This window comes from Morone saxatilis, unplaced genomic scaffold (genome assembly GCF_004916995.1).
Source record: "Morone saxatilis isolate NCDOM2014 unplaced genomic scaffold, NCSU_SB_2.0 Contig16, whole genome shotgun sequence".
Classification (NCBI taxonomy): Eukaryota; Metazoa; Chordata; class Actinopteri; family Moronidae; genus Morone; species Morone saxatilis.
Window position 1 is genome coordinate 3,135,630 of NW_023339718.1, and position 22,548 is coordinate 3,158,177.

General features: G+C 41.6%; 4 protein-coding genes across 4 annotated transcripts in view; 1 reads left to right on the forward strand and 3 right to left on the reverse strand.

Moving 5' to 3' along the window:
• Positions 1–1,309: 1,309 nt before the first annotated feature.
• sf3a1 (splicing factor 3a, subunit 1) lies at positions 1,310–6,646 on the reverse strand. Its single transcript, XM_035658718.1, has 16 exons — positions 6,572–6,646; positions 6,364–6,445; positions 5,437–5,546; positions 5,152–5,353; positions 4,802–5,053; positions 4,632–4,706; positions 4,390–4,540; positions 4,098–4,294; positions 3,806–3,923; positions 3,407–3,714; positions 3,070–3,315; positions 2,766–2,973; positions 2,490–2,644; positions 1,982–2,083; positions 1,812–1,883; positions 1,310–1,712 (listed from the first exon to the last, which is right to left on the reverse strand). Exons 2-16 carry the CDS (start codon positions 6,409–6,411, stop codon positions 1,611–1,613), a joined length of 2,346 nt encoding a protein of 781 aa, XP_035514611.1. The 5' UTR covers positions 6,412–6,445; positions 6,572–6,646; the 3' UTR covers positions 1,310–1,610.
• A 74-nt stretch (positions 6,647–6,720) lies between these two features.
• ccdc157 (coiled-coil domain containing 157) lies at positions 6,721–11,554 on the forward strand. The gene is made up of 10 exons (XM_035658719.1): positions 6,721–6,987; positions 7,498–7,648; positions 7,750–8,443; positions 8,522–8,599; positions 8,727–8,896; positions 8,994–9,170; positions 9,252–9,417; positions 9,687–9,826; positions 9,925–9,998; positions 10,103–11,554. Exons 1-10 carry the CDS (start codon positions 6,740–6,742, stop codon positions 10,350–10,352), a joined length of 2,148 nt encoding a protein of 715 aa, XP_035514612.1. The 5' UTR covers positions 6,721–6,739; the 3' UTR covers positions 10,353–11,554.
• Positions 11,555–14,609: 3,055 nt separating this feature from the next.
• Positions 14,610–19,904, reverse strand: slc7a4 (solute carrier family 7 member 4). The gene is made up of 5 exons (XM_035657736.1): positions 19,810–19,904; positions 17,642–18,705; positions 16,822–17,528; positions 16,486–16,594; positions 14,610–14,815 (listed from the first exon to the last, which is right to left on the reverse strand). Exons 2-5 carry the CDS (start codon positions 18,633–18,635, stop codon positions 14,610–14,612), a joined length of 2,016 nt encoding a protein of 671 aa, XP_035513629.1. The 5' UTR covers positions 18,636–18,705; positions 19,810–19,904.
• A 1,171-nt stretch (positions 19,905–21,075) lies between these two features.
• Positions 21,076–22,548, reverse strand: part of dgcr6 (DiGeorge syndrome critical region gene 6) — a 2,161-nt gene continuing 688 nt past the window's right edge. The window contains exons 3-5 of the mRNA XM_035657644.1: positions 22,429–22,529; positions 22,185–22,325; positions 21,076–22,021 (exon numbers count right to left, since the gene is read on the reverse strand). Of these exons, the coding sequence (XP_035513537.1) occupies positions 21,944–22,021; positions 22,185–22,325; positions 22,429–22,529 (320 nt within the window). The 3' untranslated portion in view covers positions 21,076–21,943. The remainder of the gene's footprint in view (positions 22,022–22,184; positions 22,326–22,428; positions 22,530–22,548) is intronic.

A 22,548-nucleotide genomic window follows, 5' to 3' on the forward strand; every position in this document is an offset into this window, starting at 1 on the left:
AGTAAGTAAAAAAGATAAAAAATAAAAAAACTCAATATTACAGTAATTTGTGTCTGATGTGCAGTGTGCAATGAATGCTATGGGATGTGCAAGAGCGCAGTTGTCAACAGAAGTACAGGTGTAAGGTGACGAGGTGGTTCATTGTCAACTGTTCAGGAGTCTGATTGCAGAGGGGAAGAAAGTTTTTGAGTCTTGTTGTTTTGCATTTCAAACTTCTGTACCTCCGGCCTGAGGGTAGAAGTGTGAACAGTATAATTTTAATTTATAAAAGTTTAATACTTGCACTTATTTTCTCCTGCACTTGCAATCCACCCACAGAGCAAATCTCCAGGCAAACCACCAATTTAGACCAACTAATGTGCAGTAATATATGACATATTTATTTATTTTATTTTTATTTATTCATTTTGCACAGATTAAAATTACATTAAAAAACGACAAAGATAACAAATACTGTAAAGTGCAAGTTGATAGTGATAGTAATAATAATAATGATAATAAGTCTATCTATCTATCTATCTATCTATCTATCTATCTTATTATTCTGACAAGGATTCAGCTCTTAACATTGTTTGTACTTATTACTGTTTATCCATTACACTGCTTTCATATACTGTAGTATACAGATATTTGTATCTTCTATATATTCATATTGATAGTCATATATTGTATTATAATAAACATACTTTAGACTCATATGTATATATTTTCTATTTTTATGTATGTATATATACTGTTAATGGTATGTATGTATGCATATATATTCTTTTTTTCTATATATATTGTGTTAGATGTTGTAATATATAATATACATAATATAATATGCTTTAATTTCATATATATATATATATATTCCTGCTTTACATGAGCTGGGTGTGGATCATGTAATTAAACTTAAATCTAGTCTGACATTACATGGCCTGTTACAATGTGGATCATCTTCAATATGAAGCAGTCTGTAGCTTAACAATTTGTATGTAGGTGTTGAACAATAACCTACTTCTTGTTACATGTCACACCCTTGATACTCTGTCTTCTGCATTATGCCTGTATGGTGGATCTGGAAACAACAGGAGTGAATACAATTGTTGTTTCAAGAAATCTTGTAAGTTTTTGTTTTCCTGCTTATTTTTTTGTTAAACATAAGAAAGTAGAGATTAGTAGCCAACTGGTGTCACATATGACACTGTGAGTTGGTTTTCCAAGTCGCCAGCCACCACTGAACCTGCATTAATCCATGTTGTTGTAGTTAATCACATTGTTATCAACCAGTTTCTATCTTTACACATCATGAAGCAACAAAAGCAGATTTGGATTGTTTATTCCTTTATTTAAATGGATGAATATTACGGGGCTCTACATGTTCTTACAATTTACTAATACGGTGTATCATAATGAACAAATCCAGACCGGAAACAATAGTGTGAAGCCATGCCTGTCATATAGTGTACAGTATCATTCATTTATCATTCTCAGTCACATTAAAGAAAGATCATACTTTTCACAAAAAAATTGTAAGAAAAGCACAATACAATTGTCATTAAACTAAAATAACGTGACAGGGTAGGACATAACATACAAGAATACTCTTTTCCTTCTTGCTGCATGGCTCACTTCTTTCTTCCACCTCTCTCCTTCAGTGCCAAGTGAATGACTGAACCGTTGCTCATGTTGTAGTAAGCCAGGGAGTTTGAATCCTTAATGAAAATGCCCTAAAATGGAAAAAAAAACAAAACATATTATTCACTCAAGTCAATTTAAAGGTTTTAAGGAACCGTAAGGTTAAAAGAGGATTTAAAAGAATAGTTTACCTCATACTGTAGCTTCTGTTTCCCTGCTGGCATGCCCGTAGCTTCGTGGATTTTGACTTTAATGACAGACACCTGTGGAGAGATTGCATTTGCATGTCCATTAGTATGCGGTAGATGCACTGGCATACACTCGCTAAAAACATGGAGACAATAAGCCAACATTTGCATACCTGATCTGTGAGTGGGACGGTGAAATTCAGCACTTGGCCATTCAGTTTCCATTCGGTCTTGTCCTGCATGTTGGGGACCTGCACTTTAACCGCCACAGGACCCTGAAAAGAAATCACGGCTCAGGTTAAGACAGAGCAACTTACAACAAGAGAACAGGATGAACAGGATGAACTTATGTGTGTTAAAGGCCCAATTGGACACCTGACCATGTATTACAGCTAAATCTATTACTGAAGATCTGTGAGTTGGTTGGTTTATCAATGAAAACCACAACTGGAAATATACACAGGTCTACTTTACTCCTGTGTTCACAAACATTTACTCATTTAAAAAACAATTCATAACTTTGATTTGGTAATTGTCTTCTCTGGGTCTATGTATTTAAAGACCTGCCAATAAATGTGGCTGTAATAGAATGTTTGAATGCTGTATTTTGAATTTGGACTGTGCAGATTGTGCCATTAACTATTGGCAATAAACTAATGAGATGTCACTGCTATAACAAACCTTATTTCTACGGAGGAACTCCTCCTCTGGAATAAGGTTGTCCTCTGTCTTCATCTTCTTGTTGACTGGCTCATCCTCATGAGGTGGGGGTGGGTGGGATGGTGGAGCAGGGGCAGAGCTCGGGGGTTGTGGTGCTGGAGGAGCAGGGACAAATGCTGGAGGAAGGAGAAGCAGTTATTTTAATTTTAAATGATGAACAAGGTTAACAAAAGTTTTAGATACCAAACTAGTATTATTTTCCTCTACAATGCATATGAATATTGAATGTCTTCTTACCAGCTGGAACAACCATGGGAGGTGGTCTGGGGGCCATAATGTGAGGTGCTGATGGTGGCATGGGAACCACATTGATGCGGGAGGCGGGGATCATGGGAGGCATTTGTGTTATAACTTGTCCTGGTGCAAGGCGCACCACAGGAGCCACAGGTGGTCTTGGGAGTACAGGTACAGCAGACAGGAGAGTGGTGCGCACTGGAGGGGCCAACTGTTTACAGAGAACATGTTCATAGCGTATTAGTTGAAAAGTCACGATCACATTTTGTTAACAATTAACCGTTTATTTTAAAAGTCAGTAACTCACAGAGGGTGGGCGGGGCACTGATGTCATTGGAGGATTGGGTTTAGGCAACATGGATGCACTGGAGGGCATCGGAGGCTGGTGATGAATGTCACTGGGCTTGCTTGGACCAATTTTCTCCTTATTATCATCCTCTCCCACCAGTCCTTTGGCCTTGTGAATGGCTTCGATCTGCTCTTGCAGAGTGATGTTGGCCTGTGCAGCCTGCTGGGTACGCGCCATGCTTCCTGAGTGGCCATCCCAAGTAACCTGGTAACGTTAAAGTTTTAAAGATCAAAACTCTGTGACTCAATTTCATTCAAGCCCAAACTGAGCAACACAAACCCACAACTGCTCTCACCTTCTCCTCTGGCTTCTGGATTTCCTCTTCACCGATCTTTTTACCGATGGCTGTCTCTTCCACACCGAAGATATCGGTACGCCTCTCAGCCAGTTGTTTCAAGCTGCTCTCGATATCCAAACCAGGAGCGTAGACCTCATCTTCGGTCTGCCTCTCTCTGATGCTGCGGTCCCTTTGCTCCAGCCAGCGCGGATCCAGCAGACCGATACGCATGTGCTCTTGCATCTTACTGGCTGGGATCTTCTCACCAGTAATTGGCGAGATGAGGTACTCATCTGGAGTTGCAACTGAGGGCTGAGGCTTGGAAGCTGTGAGGAAAAGACATCATGAGACAGACTGTACATAGTAATAGCTTGTTATGCACTTGGAATTTGCTTATATAATAAAAGCACGCGTTACCTTTGGGGTCGTAGTCTTTGCGGATAATAACCTGGTCTGGAGTTGGGGGCAGTGGGGGCGGCATGGGGTTGTCTGGTGGCAGTGGAGCCTTCATGCCGTCATCATCATCATCAGATCCCTGAGGAAAGCAGGAAGGGAAGAATGAGATGTGGTTACCAGCACATATTTTATTTCTTTGTCAAGCTAAAGGTGAGCAAACAAAGGCTGCACAGGAACAGGGGCAACAAACCAATACATAAATGAGGTTACTGCAATAAAGCAGCCTACAATTGGTCATAAAAGGACAGCTTACCTCATCCATGTCCTGCACTTGTGTGTCTTGATCAGGTTGTGAGGGCTGGCCGCTGTTCCGAGTCTCCCTATCGTCATCGTCATCCTCACTCTCAACCTCCATCTCCACCTCCTCGCTCTCTCCGTACTTCTCGTAGCGCTCCTGGATCAGGATGCGAGCGCCGAGCTCCTCTGGTGTCGTAGGTGGGGGGAAGTGGCCTGAGGAGGGAGAGATGCCAAATACAGATAAAGTATTCTGTTCTGCTGCATTTAACTTGCACATTTATAGATTAGAATTATTGTGGTTATATTACCTTGTTCGTTGGGCTGGAAATCCACCGTCTCAACCACTACGAAGTCATGCCAGTCGATTTGGGCATATGCCACGCGTTCTTTCTCTCTTTCCTCCTCCTCCTTCTTTCTTTCACGCTCCTGGAACTTTGCCCACTCAACACGGTACCTCACCTGATGGTGGTGCAGCAGAACAGCTCATTAACATGGGCAACATGCTATTTAATGCTTACTCTGATGAACAGTTACAGTTTACGGGGATTACCTGGTCCATAACCTCTCTTGGATTCTCAGCCTCTTTCTTCAGCTTGGTCAGTAGGCCTTTGGGAGGGATCAGAATCTACAGGTTGAAAGACAAGATCGAGATACAGTTTAGCAACACCGCCCAAACAAAGAGCAACAATAATATCAGACAGGCACAATCTGTCAGGTCACCTTAGTGTACTGCTCGACCAGTTTGGTGAAGTAGTTGAAAAGGCTGTGCTGTGGCCGCAAAAAGTCAAACTGGTAGTTTCTCTGTTCCTTCTGCATGAGCTGAGTGAGAAACTGGCGGCCATTGCGAGCAACAAACTGGGCAGTGAGCTTGACAACGTCCAGATCAAATGCTGAGATTGATGGAGGATCCGCAATGAACTCAAACTCAGGAGGTGGTTCTTTGGGGACAACTGTCTCTTGAATCACCTGCACCTATTGACAAAAGCAAACATTAGTTATGAACAAATTCTCCAAATGATGTGCAATAAAAAACCCTAAAAGTAAGAGCAGAATGAAATGCAGTGTCTTACTTTTTGAGGAAGCTGGGCCTGCTGCATGGCCTGCTGCATGACCTTAGGCACTGCTGCAGACGGCTCCTGCGCTTTGCCCTCCTTAAACTCATTGACTTTGTGACGGTAGTAGGCATGGTAGGGGTCATTAGGGTTGAGGAAATTAAACTTTGGATTGTTGATCTCATTCTGACGGATTCTTGCTTCAAACTCAGGCCCATTCCTGTAAAATGACACAGAATTAGTTCAATCACAGACATACGATCCAAATGAGACTGTACAGTGGACACATGTGGGGTAACTAACCTGGCGACAAAGCTGGCTGTCTTGTCGACTATGTTTCGGACCTCAGGAGGCGGATATATGATACCGACGATGGGTTTGGTAGCCGGGGTTTCTTCTGATGGTGCATCGTTCTGTTGACAAAATTTACATTCGTTAGATGCGAGAAAATAGTAAAAAAAAATTTAAAAAAAACAAGCTCACCAACTACATAAGCATCCATTGCATTTAGACGTTTAACATGGCCATGTCACATCTACGATTCCTGATCCACTACCAACACATAAGCTTGAATCACAAAATCCTTCTGGTATCATGCCAGCTTTAGTTTTGTCTGCAGGTGTTTTGGGCTGTCTGATAGTAATGCTTCTGCCACCATCCTGATACAAAATGGATAAATGGATCTTGGTTTGTGGCAGTCGGAGCAATATTACTTCTTGGCAGGGATGTTGTGATAAATACAGATACACTTCATCTGAAAACAGGTAAGTAAGCTCTCAGGCTTATATTGAAGAGGTGGATAAACTGAGTTTACTTGGGTTTACNNCCCTGGCTTTCTGGTAAAAAGATCCTGGTTACTGTGGATAATGCACATATTTCACTGTAGAAGCCCTCATGAGGAGCTGGTGTCTACTTACATCTAACAGTTAAGTTATTACTTAACATTAACTAAATAATATTCTTTAGAAAATAACAAACACACGAAATTCTGCTACTCCTCAGCTGTGGCAGAGAGAAGTCTCCGCAGTTTAACTTTATCTCAAAACATCAAATGAATTGACGCTCAAAGCTAACAAACAGGCGAACAGGCTTTACGCTTCGTGGTGGTTATCCACGTTATCTCCTCAAAAATTCACATTCATAGAGACATTTCACAGTAAGGTAAAGTGTAAGTTAACTGTTCATTAGTTTGCCCCCCCCACAGTAGAAGCACGTATATAGTACAATCACCTTGTTGTTGGACTCCGGCTGAACAATTTGAACAGGCCCAGGCGGCATGGCTGTGTCTTCTTTTGGGGAAACTGGAAGTTACCTGCAAACACCCAACCGACAAAAATAGCATACGTATTTTAAACACACTTATTATACCGCATATTATGTAAGAAAACGCATTTTACACCGGCTAAAAGGCTAAATTTGCTACTAGTTGTGCACTTACCGCGTCGTGCTATCGTTGACCCAATGGAGGTCTATTACTTCCGGAAACACGCCACAAAGCATTATGGGACTTGTAGTATTACGTTCGGAGTTGCCAGGGAGATGCGTGGACAACAAGCCCCCCCCCCCTCATTGTTGTGTCAGGCAGAAAGAAACTAGGTTGTGAGACATGAGTGAGTTCTTGGGCCGCCAGGACTGTATCGAAAGCCTCCGAAAAGACCTCGTCGACCTTCAAGGTGCGACCCTGGATGTGTTTTCTAGAACCGGACCGGTCCGCTTCTCCTCCTGGAAGTTCCCCGATAAACTCTCCTGTAATCTGGACATGGTAGTTCTACTGGAGCAGTATGACTTTGTGGATGGGGAGGATGCATTCAACCAGCACTCCCACATTGTGTTACTGGAGCTGGTGATTGACAGGTAATAATGTCACATATTTGATCATATAAGGGGGCATTTATTTTTGTAATCACAGATTTGTGCATGATGGCATATCTTGCTGCCCAACATGAAAGTTCTCACTTATTTAAGTCTACTTTTATTTTTCTCTACTTTATTTTAAATTCTTCTTCTTATTAGTCTGTATATACATTATTTTACACTTGCTTTGGCAATGTAAAGGTCTGTTCTCCATGCCAATAAAGCCCCTTTGAATTAAACTGAATTAACACACAGCCTAACATCACTTTTACTGAGCAGGTACACATATATACACATTGCTCTTAATGTACATACACAAAAATAGGCATACATACAGGAAGAACAATAACAACACACACATACACACATATTTACATTACTGTGTATGACTGATGATATTTACATGTTTTTTTTTCTGAGAATAAATCATTTACAGGTATGTCACATTAACAAATATCTCTTAATGACTAAAACAAGCCTTGTCTTTCTTCTCTCCTCTTCCTGGACAAGATTGCTGCTTCTTCTACAAAGCTTCAATGCTTATGTTGAGCAAATTAGTTGCAGCCACAGGAGAGAACAAACCCAGCAGAGAGGATGCCTGTCAGTTGGTCTTATTGTCAGAAACTACTGGAGTAATTTAGTCCAATTTGCCAGCCTTAAGGTAGGCAAACTGCTTGATTTAAGTGAAGATAAAACAATTTAAAAAAGGCAAAAATATAAACAAACTGATGGATCTAGTTTCTTTCCTATCTTTTTTTTTAGGGAGGCTACAAAGACATCAAGAAGCAGACAAAAGAAAAGGCATTTGACAGTGATGAGACGGAGTCATCTGTCTCCCACCAACTGAGCTCAAGGAGTGACTTTTGCAGACATTGCTCATCTGCCCGGTCTTCAAAAAGCTCCTCGCCACAAGTTTTCCCCCAGAATCACGTCCCCTCCAGCCCTAGCCACAACAGCTATCCTAAAGTCAACAGCCACAATGTAAGCAGCCAGACGGTTGAATCATCCCTTGCTCCCTGCGATGCGTGTCACCAAGTCCAATCCATATTGAGAAAAACAGGAGATGCTTTGATAGAACTGTTCCGGAGTGAGGGCCTGCCCTCATCTCTTCAGCCGCTCTTAGTAGCAGTGGAGGACACCCTGGAGCTGGGACATATGACAGCAGGTGATGTCGCCCAGTGGGCCAATGAGCAGCTCAGGGACCTGCGACGGCTGGCAAAGCACCTTCAAGATGTGCGGGGTACGGTGCAGCCTCTGAATGATAGACTAGCGGCAGCAGAAGCGGAGCGGGAGAGATTGAGGTCTCGGTTGGAAAGAGCGCAGAAAGAGTTCAGGGATCAGACGGAAAAACACCAAGCAAACATAGTCCAGCTGGAGTTTTCACTGCGGAAAGCACAGAGATCAATGAAACAAACAGAGCAAAGGCTGCAAGAGGAGCAGCAACAATTCAGGAGAGGTGCAGAAGATTCACAAATAAATATGATGGGAACTCTGTGAGATCACACTACTAATATTTGTAATACTTTTGTAACAGAAACTCTGAGCTTGGAGGAGAGTAATTCCAGACTGAAAGAGAAAGTAGCAGTACAGCAAGACACATTAGAAGCACTTGGTAAGGACAGTTTACCGTCAAGCCACCCTTCTTTTAATATTCATAGTTTGCAGAATTGCATGAAATGTTTTAGTCATACACATAAAATGACCTGATATGTGTGATGTGTCACTTTATTGTATGCTAGAATGTGAGAAGAATGTGCTGCAGGAGAAAGTGAGGACCTTTCACGTTGAGGAAGACGCCCGTTGTAAACTACAGCAAAGGATCCAGCAGCTAGAGAGTCAAATCTCAGACACTCAGCTCCACCTTGACAAAGAGGCCGCCAAGTACCACAGTGCCTGTCGCCAGCAAGAGGTCAGTGTCATGACAAACACAGGATTACTTGTTGTTTTTCAGCTGGAGACCATGACCCCCCCCACCACGGACTCTTTTTTTGTTGTTGTTGTTCCAGTCGATGCAGGCCAAGCAGACATCTTTGTTAAAGAGAGTTGACGCTCTCGACGAAGAGTGTGAAGAGCTGCAGAGGGAGTTGGGAGAGAGAGAGGAGAGACAGATCGACCTGCACAATCAGCTGCAACAGGTGTCAGAGGAGAAGGACCAAGTGCGGGCCCAGCTCGCTCAACAGCAGGTAGCCCTTTAGTACCAAACGGCCAGCATTTTCCATAATAAAGACTTTTAAACCTCATGCTGTGATGCTTCTTTCCAACAGGACCTGTGTTTAGAGCTCCAGAAGGAGAAACAGACACTAGAAACACACGTAGGCGAGCTAAAGAACAGCGTGGCTGAGCTGAAGGAATATGTGCAAACCTTGATGGAGAGGGAGAGGATGCTGGTGGCGTTCCCAGAGCTCAGCCCCCTGCAGGCCCAACCACAGAGTAGGCAGTTATTTATTATCTGTCTGTAAAATATTAGCATCTTGCATGAATTACTCACTGACATTACCTAAACGTATGTACATAAGACTCAGTGCTGTTTGCACCAGCTATCTTCTTTTTCTTTGGTATACACACAGAAACCACACGCACTACTCGGAAAAACAAAGTATGAATAACGTATCTGGTCATTTATTTCCTAGCTGCTTCCTTTTTTTAGGACTGAAGACATGTTGTATGTGTTTTCATGTTGTTTATTGTGTATTTTCAAGGTACGGGAAACGTGCTTTTGGATATGGAGCGACAATTGCAGGCAAACAACATTCGTATGAAAGTTCTGGAGCAGGAAAACATCACCCTGCACACCAGCCTTGTGAAACTGAGGGAAAGGACACAAAATGATGCCAGCAGGGTAGGACGGATTCAAATTTACATGTGTGGGAATATGTGAATTGATGTGTATTACACATGAATGAACTTGAAGAAAAAGTACAACTTTTCTATCAATAGGAGGCGTCACCTCTGCTCAGCACACCAGCAGAAAAACAACAAAATCACCCGACACAAACACAGAACAGCCGCTTGTAAGTTCGATTTGTTAGAAATGTTACAGAAGCATACATTTTTTTAAATGCTTAATCATCCAACCGTGTTTCCACTATCGCCTTATTCCTCCTTTGTACCACAGGCAGAGCAGCAGTGCAACGCGGCTGGGATACAGTAACAGAGGGAAGGAAGCAAGATGGGGGGAAAGTGGTCTGGAGTCAACTGGGTCAGAGGATCGCGTGTCCACCGCCGCCGCCTCCCCCTCGTCCCTGCAACTTCACCTTCAAACCCTCCACCTCAACTCGGGCTCCGCTGCTGCTAAGAGTCACACGAGAACACGCAATGCTTCTCTCCTTTCTCAGTCCAGGAGCTCGAATCAGAGGAGGAAATGAAAGTCTTACAGATGGAGAGAGAAAGAACTCAGCTTCGTGTAAGGAATCTTTGGCAACAGCTACGTGGCTCATAAAGGCACTTTCCCTACATTAATGTCATGTCATTATGTACACTTATGACAGTTACCAGTGCATATCTCATTATGTGTATATGAATATGAATATAATAAACTTACTGTGGATATATAGAAGTAAGACTAAAACAGTGCATTGGTGGCTGTTGCATATCAGCTTTCTGGATATATGATCTGCAAACAAACCTGTATCTGAATGGGTAACCTTCCCAGCGGATGAGTCACATGGTTCTGAGTAAATGGGCGGTTTGTACAACTTTGAATGCCACACAAACAAAGACACAGGGACAGGTGTGTTGACAGCTTTTATAGTGCTATCTGACAAAGGTGGGGAATGAGAGTTGCCATGGAAACGCAAGTGCTTGCAGTATTCATGCTCTGCTGAATCACCACAGACCTTTTATTTCAGTCCCTAAATGATAATGTGTCAGTAAATCCTCAATAGTGCACCAAGATGAAGACCACATCCAGATCACTGTGAGTTGACACTTCTCATTTTTGTATTTGCACCACACGTCATGAGGCTTGTTTTGCAGAGCTGAAATTTGAGATGTCAGGAGCTCAGTTGTAATCTGAGTCTAATAGGGAGCCCAAGAGACTTAGCTTGTGTCAGAGCTGTTGAAGTCAAACACATTTTGTATTTGTTCTTGTAGCTGTGTGTTCATCAACCTGTCAAATACTGAAAACTAACTGCAAACTCTCACTGAACAAACACCTGATCTATCATTTCATTCACTTAAACGACAGCACTTGACCCGAAGGGTTAAGCCCTAAATTGGTTTAACTATACAGTTATGTCATCGAGCATGTAATTGAAGTTAGTCTTAAGCTCTTTATATCAGTGCTGCTTATATGGCATTTAGTCCTGTTGGTGTGTCATGTATATTCTAAAATCAAGTTGTGCAATGAAGAGAGAATTGCTGTTGTACTGATAAACAATAATCAATACTTTTGGGGCCCCATATACAATGGCTGAGTCTTCACCACAGTTATTTGGGTTCGATGCCAACCTGATGCCCTTTGCTGTGTGTTATTTCCTTTCTCTCTCGCCCCAGTTTCCTTTCTATCTTCAAACTGTCACTATCCAAATAAAGGCAAAAAATGCCCAAAGAATTCTTATTTAGAAAAATGTGGACTATTTACATGTCAAGAACTTGTATGGGTTATTTAATCAAAATGTCTCTGGTTTAAAAGATGTCCAGAAGTTTATAGTTTTCTTAAAAATAGAAATCAAGAAATGACTATACATGTAATCTCTATGGTCTCTCCAAGCAGCAAAATGATGCAGTCTGAGGGAAATTGTACAAAATAAGATCATATATACATTTTTGATTACAATAAAATAAACACTTAAATAGAGATTTGAAATCAATAGAATGGTTACAATTGCTAATAAGGGTTTAGTATTGAGCAGTAAGTCAGTAACAACCAGCATAATACCAGACATAGTCAAAATTCAGTCAAAACTCCTAGATATTTATTGTGTGGCAGTTAAAATTTAGAACAGTTTAACAGATGATTTGAAAAACTCAGTCTATTACAGTTTTTTAAAAGAGATGTACTCATTAGTACTTCATTGTTTTACGGAGAGACACTACAGGCAAAACGTTTTTCCATGCACTGGTCAATTTTGAGACTTTGGGCTATTTTGCTTCCATAACACGTTTTCTATCAGACTGGTGGAAAGAAAACAGCCAAACTACACATTTAGGTGTATATTTTACTACACTTGTCTGTTTGCATCTGTAGATTTCTCCTAAAGTCACCAGAAGTTAGCATTAGATAGTTCCTCAAATGAATATTTAAACATAAAACACAGCAGTCCTGTTGTTGCCACGATCACTATGGAAATAACTTATTTTTTAGGGTTTTTTATGCTGTATCATTCTAGAAATGTTATGCATAATATGTTTTTCTTATATTTTATTCCAGGTGGGTCTCGGTTTCATGTTGAATTAATTTGTGTCCTTTGTTTTTGTTGTCTTCTTCTTTTTGTGAATATTTAAGGGTGTTATATGTTAGTTGTTTATGACAGAACAGAACCAAACCAATGCTGGTTGTAGTGTAGGTCTTATTCTACCCTCTGGACTAAACACAGTCTAGCAGCTGGTTCCCCCACTCCAACTAAAAGCGTGTAAGATGCGATTCCCGGAGGTGATACTGCTGTCAGATTATTCCACAATTTAGATTTTTGTAAATGCTGCTTCAAAACATTTATTTTTCATTTATAACACAGTCTTTTGCATTTTATACAGACATACACTATAACAGAAAGATTCAAGAACTTAATGTGCAAGTACAGAGTACAATTCTATTCAGGAGTAAGAAAAGAATTGGATAACTGTGCTTCCTGGCACAAAAAAGACAGAGAAAGAGGTGTGAGAACGCTCAGCTTTAAAAAAGCACCGCAGTATCAATATCCAGCACTGGCCCTGACATCGAAAGCATAACTGTGACACAAAATGACCAGATAATAGTTTTCAATGTGCAAAGTTGTACAAAATTCTCTTGAACACGACTCCTTTTGGAAATTATGCCAAAATGCCTTCTACTGTACGATCTCTTCCATGTTCGTGTTTTGGTTTAATAATTAGAAAGCATGAATTGTTAAAACTTATTACTTTGACTTTGGAATTCAGTCTGCATTGATTACATGTTTAAGGCCATTGGTTTCTTGTGTAACACATGCAAACACAAACTGAAATGAATAAAACCATCTTTTTAAGTATATTTACCTATATGTAAGAAAAACTAAAGCCTCATGTTCACTTATTGACACCATTGTTTACAAGTGTTGGCTGTGGGAATGTTATCAGTATAATGTGAGTGTTCTCACATGTGTGCCGCCTTTCTCTAATCTAGGTCAGGCTGCAGACTGGCCACAGGGACTGCTGCAAATCTGCTGCTGGGATTATGGAGGCCTCACAGAGATGGAGCACATCCCAGGTTTAACAGAACAACCAATGTCTGCCTGCCTACAAATATTCTACCCTGTGTGTGAAGATTCCCACTCAAAAGGTTTGTGCTTTCCTTATGTATCCAATAATCTAATTATCTCTCAGGTTATCCCAGGAAATCAGTCATACGAAGTAAAAGCTCAGTAATCTATGTGCTTTGATTTCTAATCTCATGCCAACAGGGGAGAAGGGGAGAGGGCTGCTGTCCGTGAGAAAAGAGCAAGATCAGTGACACAAAAAATAACGGGGTCATGGGACAAGATCTAGGAGATTAAGTCAAGCACTGAAGGGTTGCTCAGCCACTTAAAAGGTAAACACAAATTCTTGATAGAGACTAAAAGAGGTAAAACATGTATAACAAAACTGACAGTGGCAAAAACATTAAACTCAGAAAAAAAGCTAATGAAATCTGAATGAAAGCAAGATATCAATAGTAATAATAGAAAAATAAATACATGTCTTAGAATATGTGATTAAATAATTTCCCAGAAACTATACTATACTATATACTACTATACTTAGGGCAATCTATGAGTACTAAAAGGAGGAGATGGACTAAGAGGATCCAACTGATTACAGCCTGTAGTGGCTCCTGAGGCTTTGGGGAGAAGAATTTGAAAAAAAGGCAAAAATGTAAACTCACAAAAGTCTTTGCATTCCTCTGCTTACCTAAGAAAACATGCAACAAATGAATGCTTAAGATGCTCAAATTATATCTTCAAAAATGCACTGTTGCATTCCACTTTGTTGACAAAATGACAGTTTTGGTGAATGTTGATTTTCCAGCTCCAGATCTGTGTTAACATAAAAAAAACAAAACAACACTGAGTGTACTTAACTAAAAGTACAGTTTGTCACAAAGAAAGCACCGAATTGAACCTATAACCATGTGGATCCTGACAAACTGGCAAGGTTGCAAGAAAAGAGCTGGTCTTAAAGGATATAACACAACGTTGATGCTAGGAGTTTACAGGACAGTAATAAAGCTCTCTACTGTACATTCGAGTATTACAAGATATACAAATATGCTTCACAACGAGACAGAGAGCGTGCATCCCACCCTGTGGTGTGCTTACATTTGCAGAGCAACGAGTACAGACTGTGGCAGGCGGGTCCCACGCTAAAGGGAGTGAGAGATACAGAGAGTACACGAGTAATAGTACAGCGTATGAGTGGTAGACAACAGATAATACCAGGCAGTAGTACTGACTATGTTTGGTCACACATCATCTCTTTCCTGCGTACTCCTCAGCTGTCGATGCAGTCGAGGAGTTGATGTGGTCCACTTGTCCATCGGGCTGGACAGACTGCACTGTCTCTACCAGGCTGCCGCTGGGTAGCACCACGTACCGGGCGGCCATGTCTTTGGGCTGCAGCTCCCGCATGCCCTCCTTACTGTGCCAGATCCCGTAGCCAAAATACACAAACAGACCTGGGAAAGGGACAGTAAGAAACATTTGTAACTGGAATTACTCAAACTTAAAGTCTGGCCATGCCAAGTGTCTCCGCGTGGGATTAAAAGGTTTGGTTTGGGAAATGTTGATGACTTTTATGTTATTCAATGTATATGTGTCATAAAAACCCATGGACAGACTGATTATAATAGCTTTGATGTTTTTTGCCCCCTCCACCTGGAACACTCTCCCCCAACACCTCTGACATTCTCCCTCACTCCCACCTTTCAAAACCGCACTCAAAACCCCTGTATTAAAATCTGCTTATAATCCGCGATCTATCACCCCCCATCCCCCTTTTTTCTCCGTTTCCATTGGCCCACTTGTTTTTTTATGCTGTTTTGCTTCTCCTGTTTATGTTGTAGTTGTTTTTATTTTTAAATAAAATAAATGTTAAATGTTAAATGCTAAAGTCAGCATGCTCACAATTACAACGCTAACATGTTGAACATCATCATAGTTTAGCATGTTAACATTTGCTAATTAGCAAAAAACACAATATGGCTTGTTATCGATTAATCTGCTGATTATTTTCTAGATTGACTGACTGATTAATCGTTTTGTTATAAAATGTCAGAAAATAGTAAAAATGTTTTTTTCAAGGTGATGCCTTAAATGTCCTTGGTTTTCTCAGTTCAAAAAACCCAAGATATTACAGTTTAATAGTGGTATAAAACAGAGAAAAGCAAGGTAATTACTACATGGCAACTTATTTTCGCTGTTGATTGGCTAATTTTAAAAATCTTCGCAGCACAAAGTTACATCTGATGGGAGTGGTTGGTTTTGCATATATAGTCGTTGATTTTGTCATAAATTAAATAATAAATATTAGACAAATTGAATTTTGATACCAGATAAAGTGTCAGACTGTTAATGCAGATTTTTTCATTGCCACTAGTAGGGTAAAAAATATTTACTGTATTTCAGAAGCCCTCAATATGTCTAAAGTGTTATATTTACTATACAGTACTTTCATCAATTTGTATTTACTCTTTGATGTGATATTGATTACTTGGCTTTAACTCAACCCAATCTCTGAGTGGAATGAAGAAATCCCACGCTTTCGTCCTTCAGTGGCCATTATGGAAGGTAAGTGGCCGTTTCTTTCTTTCCTTTCTCCAGGGAAATGAAAAGAGCCCAGCCATGGGCCCTGTCAAGTGCACTATTCCATGCTTGTGCATCTTGTTAACTTGCTGCAGTCTGACAGCAGTGTTTAAATGGTTTACTGGTCCAGAGAACCCTTAAGCTAATGCAGCTAATCATGTTTCCCCAGTGATCCCCCCCCCCCCTCTTACTGACAGGGCATTAACGCTGCCTGACCACCATCTACATCCTAAGAGGGTTGCTGACAAAAGGGAAAAGTTTCTCTATTTCGTTAAGAGAGCAGAAAATGTTTAATCTGATGATGTAACACGTGTGTACATTAAGTTCGCAAACAGCAGAAGGCAGATGTTTGAACAACTTTTCATTTCACATGATGTTTGCACTGTGGATTCGTCTGCCTTTAAGTAACCAAAATTACCTTAACAACTTATATATTACAGTTGAGCAAACAATGTATGTTTTGCAGGAATATGTTTGAGGAACACTGCAACAGAAAGTTTTTATTCAGCCAGTATGTTCCCTATAAGGTCTGGTTTCTTCTTACCTATAGCGATCCATACGGTGAATCGAATCCAGGTTAAAGAGCTGAGCTTCATCATGAGGAACACATTAAAGAGGATGCTGGCAGCTGGAGTCAATGGAACCAAAGGTACCTGTATAATAAAATGAAAGATCAGTCATACACCCATCATAATTTACGCACACAATAACATTTGGCTTCAAATAAATTGATTTATTTAATTGAGATTAACTGTTGCTGCCAGGACTATAGAATATAATTTAATCTGCTGACCAAAATACAAGTGAAAGATAGCAGTATTCAATCACCATATTACACATATAGTTGTGTAATAGTTGTAAAAACCACAAAGGAGCTGACCTGAAATGTTTTGCTGTTGGTTTGTGGCTCGTGAATCCATATGAGTGCCAGGCTGAGAACATAAGCTAAGCTAAAAATCACAATCAGCATGGTGAAGCTCCAGATAGGCAGCTGCAGCTGTTTGGTTCCAAATTCTATCACAGCACAGAGGGAGACCGAGCTCACGATCAGAGTCAGCACGCAGAAAGCCACAACCTCGCCCGGCTCACAGTCCGCCACCAGCCTGCCAAGGTAGGGTTCCCAGTAGGCCTTCAGCTGCCCTACCCCACGCCGCTCTCTCATCGTCTGCCTCTCCACCAGCTGGAGTTTGTCAGAGAAGGACTCGTACTGCTTCAGCTCCCCACTGTCCTCGGCTATGGTCTGAGACTCTGAGGGGGCAGGGGAAGGCTCAGCATTAGGGTTGGGAGATGTGGAAGCGGTTCCCTTACAGTTGGTTTTCTCAGGCTGGAAGCGCAGCACAATAACGCTCGCTGCCACAAAGGTGTACGCCAGGAGGGTGCCGATGGACAGGAACTGAACCAAGGCCTCCAGGTCAAAGATGAGAGCCATGGTGGCCATGAGGACCCCAAAGACCAATATAGCATTGACAGGGACTTTGGTGACGGGATTGACCCGTGCAAAAATGGAGAAGAACAACCCGTCCTCTGCCATGGCGTACACAATCCGAGGGAGGGAGAAGAGATTACAGAGCAGCACTGTGTTCATGGCTAGAAATGGAAACAGAGAGTCATAAAGTAAAAATGTAGCACTGTGCAATACTACAATGCAACCATGTAACAGACATTTGAACTGTCCTTCTCAATTAAGAGTTGACACTCACCACAAATGGAACCTATTGCCACAATCACTCCTGCCCAACTGTAACCGCGGCGGAAGAAAGCATCTGCCAGAGCTGAGTTGGGGTCCAGTGTATGCCAGGGTACCATTAGCGTGAGCACTGTAGAGACCAGGATGTAAGCTGTTGCAGCCAACGCGAGGGAGACCGCAGTGGCAATGGGAACCGCTTTTTGTGGGTTCTTTGCCTCCTCACTTGAGGACGCAATTACATCAAAGCCCACGAATGCGTAGAAGCACGTGGCGGACCCTGCCAGTATTCCAGACAGCCCAAAAGGTGCAAAACCTCCTTCTTTCTGGCTCCAATTGGCTGGTTCAGCCAGCATAAAGCCAAAGACCAGGATGAAAACAATGACGGCCATACTAATAGTGGAGAAGATATGGTTGAGGTAAGAGGACACTTGAACTCCAAATGAGATGAAGAACGAGGCAACTATTAGAATCCCTGCTGCAAGGACGTCGGGGTAATGGGCAAGGAAGGGCACGTTCCACTGCATGATGTGTGTCTCCGTGAAGTTCTGGATGGCGTGGTTAAAAATGGAGTCCAGATAGCCACTCCAGGCGCGTGCCACAGCAGCGCCACCAATCATGTTCTCCAGAATCACGTTCCAACCAATGAGAAAGGCCCAGATCTCTCCTACAGAGACATAGGTAAACATGTAGGCGGATCCTGTTTTGGGAATGCGCGCTCCAAACTCTGCGTAACAAAAGGCGGCCAGTAGAGACGCAATACCTGCAAAAATGAAAGATATGATGACAGCAGGCCCGACCATGTCTTTAGCCACTGTTCCAGTCAGGACGTAAAGGCCGGAGCCCACCATGCCGCCGACTCCCAGCAGAGTCAGATCCAGGGTGGAGAGGCAGCGTTTCAGCGACGTGGCCATCATGTCATCATCTAGTGTCTTGAGTCGGTTCAGTTTCTGACAAAGGCGCACCGCTGGGGTGCAGCCTCTCGGACAAGTTGCCATAGTTTCGGACATAGACAGGCCAGCTGGGCAGGATGGTGTTGTAACAATCACACTGGATCCATTACCTGTCTATGAAGCTGACCTGTAAGACAAAGGTACACATCAGAAGAGGGTCACATCAGTAAACTGGTTAATACACTTTGCTGGACATACTGTGGTTAGGTCTGCAGGATGAGGTCTGGTGTTTGGCTCAAAACATTTTACACAATGCTGATAGACACATATGTGAAGAACCAATCTATACTAAACCAATTTACTCAAAGAATAGCTTCTATGTTTAAGGAAATTATGTCTTCATCCTTGCAGCCTGTGTAATGACAACAATGGTGACATGTAATGTAATTTGGATTTAACACAATTTTAAAGTCAATATAATAAGATCTCCTGAATTATTGTATAGATTAGACCCAAATATTACATTTCTGGTTGTAATTGCAGTACAATAGTAACATTATGCTTTGTAAGTAGATGTAAACACATATTTACTTGCAGTAAATCATTTAAAAGAAATAAAATAATCCCAGTCAGTCAGCCTTTTTAAGATGTAGTCTCTCTGTCTATTCTCTAACACTTTAAGTTGATCTGTCTTATCTAGATTTTGCAATGAGGCCTTAATGTGTGGAACTGGTCACCCATCACGCACCGGGCTGGCCCACGTCATCTTAAAGGCATCCGTCGCGCCCGTGCGTAAAATAAAAGCCTCAAGCGCAGTCACGATGGGAGATATGTTTGATTTGTTAGACTGCCGAAAAAAGAGTGTTTTCTTCCCTGAGAAGCAGTATTCATCCTCCCGGCCCGGGCGGTGCAACATCCGATTCCTGCCCTCGACAGGCATATGGCGACAACAGGATGCCTCCGTTATCATTACGTAACGCTTTATTCCCCCTCTAGAAATAAGACCACTGCCATAAACTGCACGGCTCGTTCACTGTGCATATTCGTTTCCAGGATGTATCCAAGGTCACACAGCGTACCGCGGAGAGAGAGCACACTAAGCGTCGTTTTAATGCCAAATAAATTATTTATAACAAAATGGAAACGCTAAAAAGAGGATCGTTAGACTTCCTCTCTCTCCTGGATGTTGTGGAAATGCGGAGCCACGTCGCAGGTGTGAAACTGAATTCCCTTTTGTAGCCACGAGAAGAGAATAATAAGCAGTTCTAACATAGGGAATGAAATCATTTACCGTTGTTGTTGAGGGTCGGGCATGTGTGCGCTGCGGGTCCGGGGCTGCTAGAAGTTGCCGGGGCGCATCGGCTGGTGATGGAGCAGAAGGTGCGCTGAGGAATAAAGGCAACATGCACTGCCCGGACTGCTTCTTAAAGGCACAGTCACCTTTCTCCTCCTGCTGGAAGGGCTTTCCCACTGCGCCCCGCCCATATTACAGCAGGAGAGGAGATTATCTGGAGCCGGGGGTCCCAGGGTTGGAGGGGGTGGGTGGGGTTGAATATGAATGTGATCACATTTAATAATCATGCATTAGGCTGTATAAGTAGTATACATAAATAAGCAGCTCAAGTACGTAAAATCGAGTTAGTGGCAGCAACTCTTGGTATAGGGGTGCATAACAACATAGGAAAATATTAACTAAAAAAATAAAGACAATATGTACAAATATGAAAGGAGACAATGTGTACATTATGAGCATTATTGAAGTAAATGAATGAAGAGCTGTACAGTTTGCAGGAATATGCAAAAATATTGACCGGGGGAAAGTTCACAGTATGATGCATAAATTATATTTGCAAAGTGAAAGATAAAATCGAAGACATGTGTTTTAACAAATAACTAATAATATTCATGTTCAATTCTTGAATAAATGTATTTCCACCGCTGTAAACAGTTCACAGTAAAATGGTATTTCAATAGTTAAATTGACAAATGGATGTTATAAAAACAAAATTAAAATCGAACAGTACAAATACAACACAAAATTTTATACCAAGAAACAGCTGTTAAAACCCTTCCAGGACAACCGGAGATATAGGGCCACAGTAGATCACAGTGTGGTCAGGGGCCTCACCACAGAGCCTTTATGTGTCTGGTCAGGTCTGCCAGTAATGTTACCAATTTAATGTGTGGATCAGATTTATAGTTTGGTTGAAGAAAACACCTACATTTCAAAGGTTATGCCTTACGGGTGAAGAAAATAACCAATATACAGATAAATACAGGGGCAATAGCGTCTGTTCAGCTGCATCCAATCAAACTATCCATATCTTAATTGGCGCTAAATGAAGTGTTGAGCAGTGGCAGCCTCCCAGTGAAATTGTTTTGGAACCCAGTGCTACACAAATGAGCTTTCAACAGCACTCAATTCTGTTAAATTATTTACAGAAGACAACATTTTGTTTGACATTTGTTTTATGAAAACAGATCTTCATATAATGGACATACTAATAGTTGATGCTACAGTCCATACTGTACCTCATATCATTAACTAAATTGTTCATTGTTGTTTATTTGTTTATTCATGTGGGACAGTAATGTGCACCCCTCGTATAAACACAACCAAAAGAAACTGAATAGTTAAAAAAAACATTATACACAATGGTAGAAAAAAAAAAGTAGGAAATGTTTCACAATAAAATGTGTTCATAGCAGAGCCAGATCACTGGAGCTGACACATTTCACATCTTGTTTCTAGTTTACACATTTGAAATCGACATCCTGAGGCCGGCAGTAGCTGTGTCCAGTGGACCATTTCAATAAACAGCAGGTTGTTACACAAACCTTCCAAAATGCTTTCACCATTGTTTTCAGACATTTGGGGAAGGTTACAGGTTTCAGCTGTGTCACTACTGCTGCTCAGTTTGTTCTCTGTGTACACACACAGCAATAAAATATTACTTTTCCCAAAAATGGTTCGCCAAAGGCATCAGGAGGCTCTTATGGAGAGACAATCTCATTGCAGGAAGGTCACAACATTAATTCCAGTTACAGCAAACTGTGTCCTTGAGCAACAAATCAACCCTCTACAGTTTAATTTCTTTCTCTGCTCAAATGTGTATATACACTGTGTCCTTCAACAACTTCCTAATTTCACAATGTGTGACATGGCATTTAAGTGCTTTACATTCTATGTTGTCCCAGACTCTCCACTCGACACTCGACACACTCGAGACACTCGACATTCGACACTCGAGACACTCGAGAACAAGCCTTCTCCTGCAGGTTTTGATGGTGAATAATACACTTATAACAAGTGAACATTTCCTGAAGAGACCAATACCACACGTTGACTGACACAAATGTGAGCATACGTCCTCTGTGGCCAATGTTTTTCCCCCTAACTCTTTTGGCACATTTAGACCTCTTTCTCAAAGGAATCCAGACTGAGACTCCTTCTGTTGAAGCTTGAGGATCAGTTCAAGTAGGTTCATCTGCATCGTCAGCTCCTGAAACAGTTGAAGGGCAGTTAGTTAGGACACACATCGCCATCTTCTGGACATGCATCTGCATCACAAGTGCATGTATTATGTGTGACCCTACAATTTGTAGTGTTAGTAGTGCATCTGAACTACAGTGAGTGGACAGGTGTGGACAGGTGGAGATGTTAACCTGAGGATTAGTGGTGATATAAAACCCAGGGACTCCAGCCTTCTCCAGGGTGTTCTGCTGGTCTATCACTTTTTGATCCATTTCCGCTACAATCTTCTTATCCATCATTCTTTGTTCCTCTCGCACACGGATTTCCAGAGCCTGATAACAAAAAAACACACAACTGTTAGAAAAACCAAAAGGAAAAGAGAAATAACCTACAACCCTGTCAGCAGTGTGAGCTATAAGGCCTCCAGTGTCTTACCTCTATTTCTGCTTGTTGGTTCGATTTGAGAAGCGCAAGGTTGTGAGACTTGCATGACTGCAGAGCGTCTTTGTTCTTCCGTAAAAGCTCTTGTTTGAGTGCTACACACACACACACACA